Genomic DNA, 9,741 nt, shown 5'->3' with positions numbered 1-9,741 from the left:
CTCCCCCTTTCTGCCTCTGAGATGACTCATTTTAAGCCTAGTGAATGGCAAAACTGAGTAATCCTTACATTAGGGTTCCATACATCTTATTTGCACAGTCCCACCCCCACAAGGATGCCAGGTACCTTATTTACATTATTAGCAAACTATTCAATACTCTTGGTGGGCCACAAACACTTCACATTTGCATAGTACCACTCAATAATCTGGTGGGAGTCAAAGACCATGGCTAGAAGAACCATAGTAAGTAATTCCCTGCACCACAACTGGCTTGCAGAATCTGACCTGACTCAGGTGTTCTATGAGCCAGATCCACCTGTTCCCTTTTTAAGCTGGGCCACTAATTTTCCCTTTGGGTGTGGGTCTCTGATATCTAGGTATTCAAGCCCAGACCAAACATGGCAGGACGACCTCTCCGCATTGGAGACCAGCTGGTTCTGGAAGAAGATTATGATGAGACCTACATTCCCAGTGAGCAAGGTAAGAGACCTGTGGTGTATTGTAATGTGGCCAGTCCCTGGGTTATGAAAAAGATCCATTCCTAAGTATGTCTTTAAGTTGAATTTATAGGTAAGTCAGAACAATTCTTATTTAGCCTTACTTTAGTGCAAGAAAGAAGCTCTGGTGGCATAACAGTTAAAGCATTGGGGTGCTAACCAAAAGGTTGGTGGTTTGAACCCAGCAGCCTCTCCATGGAAGAAAGATGAGGCTGCTGCCATAGAGATTTACAGCCATGGACACGCTATGAGACAGTTCTACTTTGTCCTAAAGGGTTGCTCTGAGTTGGAATCCACTTGATGGCAGTGAGTGGATTAGTGCAAGAAAAGCTCACAGCCTTTTCAATAATTTAAAATCTGCACATGCACCAAATAAAGTTGATTGTGATAAAGAATTTGTGGCAAGTAGAGAGTAGGGTTCATTTCAAAGAGGGGTAATATACATAACATTGAAGGGTAAGTATGAATTGTCTTTGTATGTTTGTTATTAGTAATCAAGGGACTGCCTGTAGTTCTTTGAGGGCAGGGATGATATGATTTATTTTTATACTTCCTGGGCCATTTATGATACATGCAGATCAGGGGTTGGCAAACTATAGCCCATGGGTCTAATCTGACCTGCTACCTGTTTTTGAAAGTAAAATTTTATCAGAAAATAGCCATGCTTATATGTTTCTGAATTATCTGTGGTTGCTTTTGTGTTACAGTGGCATGCATCATCGAGTAGTTGTGACAGTGACCATATGACTCACAAAGCCTAAAATATTTACTGCATGGCCCTTATAGAAAAAGTTTGTTCGTTTCTGTATTAGATCAGTGATTTATTTTGAATGAAAATACAGTAATATATCATGAAATAGAGTGTATCCTGAGGCTGATTGGAAGCCCAATTTCTTAAGAACAAACTAAAGCATATTTTTAAAACAATAGCATTACTAAAGACTAATGGTAACATAATTTATTGAGTGCTACTGTGTCAGGGGGAGCTCTGGTAGCATATTGGCTAAGGCACTTGACTGCTAACCAGAAGGCTGGCAGTTCAAATCCACCATCCACTCCTTGGAATGAAGGTTGGGCAATCTACTTCCATAGTGATACTGCCTCGGAAACCCAAGGAGGGGTCGCTATGAGTCGAGTCCGACTTGACGGCACATAACAACAACAATAACTGTGTCAGGAGGGAGCTCTGGTAGCATAGTGCCTAAGGCACTTGACTGCTAACCAGAAGGCTGGCGGTTCAAATCCACCAGCCACTCCCTGGAAGGAAAGTTGGGCTGTCTACTTCCGTAGTGATACCACCTCGGAAACCCAAGGAGGGGTCGCTATGAGTCAGGTCTGACTCCACGGCATATAACAACAACATTACACTGTGTCAGGTACTGTTAAGAAGTTTACAGATATGCAAAAAGAACTTGGGGGCCACATCTTCTGACCTCTTCTAACTTCACAAGAAGAAGACAGAGTCACAAGGCTTGTTCCTATGAGGCTAAACATGCTGCCACCCTCCAGCCTTTTACCAGTTCTGACACCAACCATCCCTTGCATGACACTCATTCATTATCTGCTGGGTTTGGTAATTCCTTGCAGTGGCCACACAGAACTCACGGACAATACTCACAGTTATGGGTTTATTAGGGAAGTAACAGGCTACAATTCAGGTTCAGGAACCTGGTTCAGGTTACAATTCTTTGATCAGGACTGTCTCCCCTGTGCTGTGCCCTCAGGCACACCTCTCTGGCCCTTGGCCTCTCGGCCTGGCGTCTGCTCTGATTGGACAAGTGTTGAAAAGCTCTTTAAGTTCTGCTGGTAGGTACACCTGGGTGCACCCCACTTCATCAGCAAGCCCCCTGCCCAAGGGCACTCAGCTTGCTTGCTCTGTGGGCCAGGTAGGCCTGCTGCTCTCTCTCGTGCTTCTTGGTTCCATTGCAACCATCTTGCTGCCGGGGCATCTCTCTCTGCTGGGCCTCTCTGCCAGGGAGGTCCAATCCAGGGTTCTTGGGTCCAAGGGTGCACTCCACTTCACCTCCAGCTCTTCTCTGTTGATGGTGGTGAGATTCCCCCTCTGCCTCTTTAAGCCTGGCAGAGTGACAAAACTAACCTATCCTGACATCAGAGTTCTATACACTTCATTTGCATGGTCCCACCCAGTAAACTGGTGGGAGTTTCAAAGTCTATGGCTATAAAATCCATACCAAGTAATCCATACCATGTAACTACACTGTAGTGTATTAACTTAACTTTTCAACCCTGATAGCAACTCTATTACAGGTATGTGTCGTTAACATCTGTTATATGTTCTGTAAAATAGGACATTATGTGATTTGGTCATTGTGCAAACACTTATGCCTATGGGCCGTGGGGCTCCCAGGTGCAGTGGCTCTGGGGCTGGTGTGTGGTGTGATGCCTGGGCAGGTCCCACTGTAGACACCTCAGGTGAACACTCAGCTAAGTCCTACCCAGCTGTTCCCTGCCTTTTCTGCTAAGCCAGCTGCAGAGCCAGCTCACCCATGAGAATTTGCCTGGGGAAGGGACAGTGCAGGCCAAGGGAGCCAAGACACCCAAGCCAGGGCAAGGGTGCCTGGAGTGCAGACCTTTCCATCAGCACCCTATGGGAACCACACTGGGCAAAAGGCTGAGCTGCAGAAGCTGAGTGGGACTGGGGTTGGGAATTTGGGCCTGGGCCTCCATCAGCACAGATTAGTTAGCTTCTGGGCTATGCACAGCAGCCAGGCAGAAGTAGGGCTCTGACCCAAGATGAGGCTCTGGCATCTAGACACTCAGATACCTAGTGCCCTGGCCCATGGACATATATGCAGTTGAATATTGCCCAAATGGATGTTAAATGACGTATACTTATAGTTAGGTAGTATTATTATCCACATTTTACAGATGAGGAAACCAAGGTGTAGAAAGGTTAAGTAACTTTCTCACACTTGCACAGGTCTGCTATGTGGTGGAGCTAGGACCTAAACCCAGGTATTCTAACTCCAGAGGCTACACTTTTGATTAATCACTATGCTATTTTTTTGGGTGAAGATTCCTTTGACAATCTGATGAGTTATAGACTTAAGCACACAAATTGAGCTCACAATTTCAAGTGGTTTGTAGACCTGTTAAACCAAAAACCAAATGCTCCGCCATCGAGTTGGATCCGACTCATAGCGACCCCTCCTTGGGTTTCTGAGGTGGTATCACTACAGAAGTAGATAGACCTGTTAGGAGGGTAAAAATTCCTGCATCCTTGGGAGTAATGGATCCCAAGTTAAACCCTGGACTTTGCTTATAGTGTAGGGTTTTATCTGTTTATTTATTTATATATTTTGCCATAATGCTTTTATTTTTATTTAAATATATCACTCCATTCTTTTATGGCCTCTGAATTTTGTCATACTTAGAAAAGCCTTCCCTATTACAAAGATTAAATACTTCTCTCATTCCAGAGATAAAATACTTCTCTTGTGTATTCTTCTAGTTTTTCACGTTAACTCTTTGATCTGTATGGAATTTCTCTCCTAATGCATGTTGTGGTGTATGGATCTAATTTTCTTTACTTCCAACTGTTTATTAATTTTTTCTGTGCCATTAATGGGATATTACATCTTTTCTCCACTGATTTGGAGGTGACCTGTCTATATTCAGATGTACTTTCTCTACTTGTCCATTGAACTATCTATTTGTATACTAGTGCTAGGTTCTTAATTACTTTATGATTAATTTTAATTTCTAGTAGGGCTAATACACCTTCATTGCTCTTCTGTTTTCAAAGTTTTATTGGCTATCTTGTTTGTTTTATGTTTTCATGAACTTTAGAATCACCTTGTCCAGTCTGGGAGGATTGATTATGAAATTTGATATTTTAGGAGCTCAAGTTGATTCCAACTCAATAGCTACCCTGTAGGACAGAAGAGAACTTCCCCACAGGGTTTCCAAGGCTGTAAATCTTTACAGAAGCAGATTGCCACCTGTTTCTCCATGGAGCACCTGGTAGGTTTGAATTACCCATCTTTTGGTTAGCAGTTGAGTACTTTAGCCACTGTGCCACCAGAGCTCCTACTTAAGACATTCTACACAATACTGTCTTTATTAATATTATTTGGTGGCACAGTGCATAAGACGTTTGGCTGCTAACCAGAGGTAGGTGGTTCAAATACACCAGCTGCTCTGCAGGAAGAAGATGAAACAATCTACTTGTGTAAAGATTTACAGCCTTGGAAACCCAATGTGGTCGCTATGAGTTGGATTCTACTTGAAGGCAGTAGATTTTTTTTTTTTTTTTTTTCTTTTGGGTGATATTTTAGGAGCTCTGGTGGTATAGCGGCTAAGGCATTTTTGGCTTAGCCAAAAGGTCAGTGGTTAGAACCTACCAGTTGCTCCATGGGAGAAAATGAAACAGTCTGCTTCCATATTTACAGCCTTGGAAACTCTATATGGCAGTTCTACTTTGTCTTTTCCGGTCTCTGTGAGTTGGAATTGACTCCACGGCAGTGGGTTTGGTTGGTATTTTGGGGGAATTGTGTTAAATTTATGAAAACCTAAGGAAGGTTGATACCTTGTATCAAGTTATAACTTTCCACTCAAGAACATTGTATTCCTTTCCATTTGTGTTTTTTGGTTTTTTTTGCATGTGTGTCATTCAGAAGTGATTTAAAGTTTTCTTCATGTAAGTCTCATACATTTCTTGCTTAGCTTGTTTCTTAAATATTTTATCTTTTATTGGTTGTTATTGTAAATGGAGTCTAATGTTTTTCAAAGGCTGTTTATAAAAACTGTCTTCTGCTCAATCCAGTTTTAGCCTTTTGAGCTCAAGCTACCACTTTCTCTTCTTGGACTATCTCAGTAGCTTCCTAATTAGCCTCCATGCTTACACTCTTCCCCTTCTTTAGTCTTGGCTCCATAGAGTAACCAGAGTTACCTTCCTCCAGTATAAATCAGATCATATCAGGGCTCTGCTTTTAGTAACTTTACATTACACTAAGTATTACCCCCTTACTGTGGTATGCAGGGCTCTTCATGACTCACCGTCCACCTGGCCACATTCACCTGGTGCCACTCCTTCCTTTGCTCACTCTGCTAGTCACCTTGCCCTTCCTTGACAATCCACAGATGGATCAAGCTGTTTTTTGCTACAGTCCTTTACATATGTTCTTTCTTCTACTTGAGTGCTATTTCCTTAGTGCTTGGCATGGCTCCTTGCCTCCTTCAGTTTTTAGCTAAATGTCACTATTCCAGAGAGGCTTTCCTTGACCGTTCTTTCTGCAGGAGCACCCCCTCTACCTTAATGTTTCCTATCTCATGCCTTCTTGTCTTAGTTATCTTGTGCTGCTGTAACAAATACCACAAGTAGGTGGCTTTGACAAACAGGAATTTATTTTCACATAGTTTAGGCAATAAGTCCTAATTCAGGGTGCCAGCTGTAGGGGAAGGCTTTCTCACTCTGTCGGCTGTAGAGGAAGGTCCTTGTTTCTTTGAACTTCTGCTCTTGGGTGATCTTCATGTGACTTGACATCTCTCTCCCAAAATCTCTGCTTGCTCACTTGCTCATTTAATCTCTTTTATATCTCAAAGGAGATTGACTAAAGACACCAAACCTAAATCCTACTGCTGTCAAGTTGATTTCAACTCAGTTGCTACCCTGTGGGACAGAATAGAACTTCCACACAGGGTTTCCAAGGCTGTAAATCTTTACGGAAGCAGATTGCCACTTGTTTCTCCATGGAGCAGCTGGTGGGTTTGAATCGCCCATCTTTTGGTTAACAGCTGAGCACTTTAACCACTGTGCCACCAGGGCTCCTACTTAAGACACATCCTACACTAATATTGTCTGATTAATATAACAAAACTCATTTTCAAATGGGGTTATAGTGACAGGTATAGGAGTTAGGATTTACAACACATTTTTGAGGGACACAATTCAATTCATAACACTCATTTTTGTCTTTCATTACAATTATTAGAAGCTTTGTTTCTTATATATTTATTCGTGTATTTCTTTACTGGTGGTTTCTTCTATTAGAATGTAATCTCCATAAGGGGAGTGACCATGGTTATCCAAAGTGCCTGGCATATAGGAGGCACGCAAAAAAAAAATTGTGAAATCAGTGACTCAATCCTGAGCCAGCCATGGTCCTTTGAAAAAAAAATACTTTTTCTTTCCTAGTCCCCAGGTGTGTCAACCTCCAAATGATCCACTGAGATGATTTATAATGGTGATACCTTCCTGACCTGGGCTGTTATAAACTTAAGCATTGCTGCCCCTTGAGTATTTATTTCCTTATTCCTGGTGCCTCCGGTAACATATTCCAGTGGTCATTTGAACATTTTCCTTCTGGATAAGAGAGCTCTTAGCTCAGTATACCTATCTCCCCGTTCTTCTAGATCTCTGACCAAAACGAAAAAAAAAGTTTTCCTAAATGCTTGATTCCAAAACAGTATACAGCAAAAACATTAAAGTCCATGATATACGGCATAACTGAGAAACAACTCCCTTCATGGGAGAGATGTTCAGTGTGGGAGAAGAGGCTGTTTGAGTATCATCCCACTCTCTTACCTCAGCCATCCCTTAGCCTGTTGCCACAATAAGCTACTGCCTTCTCTCTTCTCTCATAGCTCATAGTACACATCTCTGTTATAGCACCTGGTTTGTGCTCTGTGTGTTTGTATGGTTCTCCAGGGGTAGTCATCTGTAGTTGTTTAAGACATGCTTGCTGAATGAGTGACTGGTGCTTTTGTAAGTCTTGGGATAGCTTATATCCTTTTAATAAGTCTGTCCTCATCCTAATGGTTCTGGCTATGGCTGTTGGAGTTTTTCCTGAGGCCCCTACCACACTGAAGTCTTAGTCTTATTTTTTTTGTCTTTGTTATATTAAGCTTCAGATTATATGCCCAGAGCATGGAGATAGCATGCCTTGATTCAGGTGTATCATTTATAAACTGATTTAAGAAAAAAAGTTGTATATGTTTATTATTTATATTAAGAGAAATAATACTTGCTCACTGAAGAAAATTTAGAAAGTAAAAGCAAAGTAGAAAAAAAGTTTGTCATTTTTATTGTTTTAAAACCACCCCCTCCCATCTCTCTTACCTTACCCACCCTCCTGCCTCTCCTTGCAGAAATTCTTGAATTTGCCAGAGAGATTGGTATCGATCCCATCAAGGAACCAGAATTGATGTGGTTGGCACGAGAGGGCATTGTGGCCCCACTGCCCATGGAGTGGAAACCATGGTAAGTCAACATCAGGTACGGCTGGCCCACTGACTTGGCTGGTCAGAGGCCATTGGAGCCTGACACTGGACATCAGCTTTATCTGGCCACTTTCTCCAAACTTGTACTGTACAAAGTCAGGGACAGCCATGTGCCAGTTCTCTGCTAGGTTGCCTAAGGTTTTGGGCCTGAGCATGGGCTGATTTGATGGTCCCTTCAGAGTCCCTGGATAGTGAAAATGGTTAATGCCTTGGCTGCTAACTGAAAGATTAGAGGTTCAAGTCCACATAGAGGTGCCTTGGTGATCTACTTCCAAAAAAATCAGCCATGAAAACACTGTGGAGCACAGTTCTACTATGACACAATGGGGTCACCATGTGTTGGCATTGACTCAATGGCAACTGGTTTGTTTTTTGATTATAATGGAGTTTACTACTATATCTAGAGTTAAAGGAGCTGCAGCCCTCAGTCAGATCCTCTAGCACCAGCATCTGCGCTCAAAGGACATGGAGGTGACATCTTCTGACCTCCTCTAACTTCACAGGAGGAAGACAGAATCACCATCAACAGCCCAAGGTTTATTACTATGAGGCCAGACATGCTGTTGCCCTGCGGTCTTTTTAGCAACTCTGACATAGTAAAGCCACAAGTGGGTGGTTTTAAAGAACAAAAATTTATTTTCTCACAGTTTTGAAGGCTAAAAGTCCAAATCAGGATCTCGGCAATGTCAATTCCTTCCTTTGTAGCCCAGGCATTCCTTGACTGCTTGGATTGTAGACCATCCTTACGTGGCATCTGTCTTCTCCAGTATATGCTTGCTTCTGTGTCTAATGTGCTCTTTCTATGATTCAGAAGTGATTAGGTTTGGACGCAACCAACAGTGATTATGGCCCCATTAACATAACAAAGAAAACTCTAATTCCCAAACAGCTGTCAACTCCATAGGTCAACTCTGTAGGTGTGTGGCTAGGATTCAACATATATTTTGGGAGGGGTTGGGGGAGGGCACAATTAAGTCCATAAGTTCATAGATTGATATTTGTGAATTTGTTCATATTTTCTATTTTGGTTAGTTAGAGGTCTTTGGATTGCAAGGAACAGAGACTCACTCAGATTCTCTCAGGGAAAGAGAGGTTTATGGTGAGGAAACTCAGACTGTCCAAGGTGGTAATGATGAAAAGGAGCTGTGCTTGCTGCTCCTGTCTCCTTCCTTCTCCTGAAGACTGCCTTGCATCCCAGTCATGGTGATAGTATTTTTTCTGTTCATTGTGTCTGTCTGCTCTCTAACTGCCCCCTCTCTAACTTCCCACTTCCGTTTAATGTGTGCATAGCTCTCTCCAAGTTGTCTCCCTGAAGTGAGTGATATTAAGTTTATTTCCTGCCTGAAAGTGGAATTTCCCTGTGTTTGTTCCAAACTTGTCTCCAGATGTCTTAGGAGTCCCCTCTTATGCTGGTATTGTGCAGTTTTGTGTACAAGGTGTAATTATCTTACCTGTACCATTTATTACTTTGGCCATAATTCACAATGACACAGCCTTACTCTTCTCAGCTGAAGAATCCTAATCCTTTTAGCTTTTCCTCACATGGCAGCCTCCCTGTTCTCTTGATCTTTTTAGCTGCCGTTCCTTGGACCTTCTCCAGTTTCCTGACATCTTTATTGGAGTAAATCTGTTAGCACTGCACATGGAATTCCAGATGCTGAGCACTCATGGTTGTGTTTGTAGGATGGTGGTTTGTGCTTTGTTTACAGTACCCATCCTGATGGAAGGACGGAACTGTCATTGGTTATAGGCCATCTTTGTGCCACTCCATAGGAGAAAGATGAGGTAGTTTGCTTCCGTAAAGATTTTACAGCCTTGGAAACCCTATGAGGCAGTTAGTTACCTGCTAGTGGTAACTAACACTTTCTCATCCTATAAGAAGCGTGTAGGCTGGTGGTTCAAACCCACTAGCCACTCCTGGGAAGGAAGGTTGGGCAATCTACTTCCATAGTGATACTGCCTTGGAAACCCAAGGAGGGGTCGCTATGGGTAGGAACTGACT

At 42.5% G+C, this 9,741-nt stretch overlaps 1 protein-coding gene across 1 annotated transcript in view; it reads left to right on the top strand.

The window, feature by feature from the left end:
- The first annotated feature begins 398 nt into the window (after positions 1-398).
- The window catches only part of CEP164 (centrosomal protein 164), a 75,714-nt gene continuing 66,371 nt past the window's right edge, over positions 399-9,741 (top strand). The window contains exons 1-3 of the mRNA XM_042780365.1: positions 399-496; positions 7,365-7,411; positions 7,608-7,719. Coding sequence (XP_042636299.1) covers positions 399-496; positions 7,365-7,411; positions 7,608-7,719 — 257 coding nt within the window. The remainder of the gene's footprint in view (positions 497-7,364; positions 7,412-7,607; positions 7,720-9,741) is intronic.

The sequence above is a fragment of the Orycteropus afer genome, unplaced genomic scaffold (assembly GCF_000298275.1).
Source record: "Orycteropus afer afer isolate SDZICR_OR568_19922 unplaced genomic scaffold, OryAfe1.0 scaffold00036, whole genome shotgun sequence".
Classification (NCBI taxonomy): Eukaryota; Metazoa; Chordata; class Mammalia; order Tubulidentata; family Orycteropodidae; genus Orycteropus; species Orycteropus afer.
This window is presented reverse-complemented; position numbering and strand designations above follow the sequence as displayed.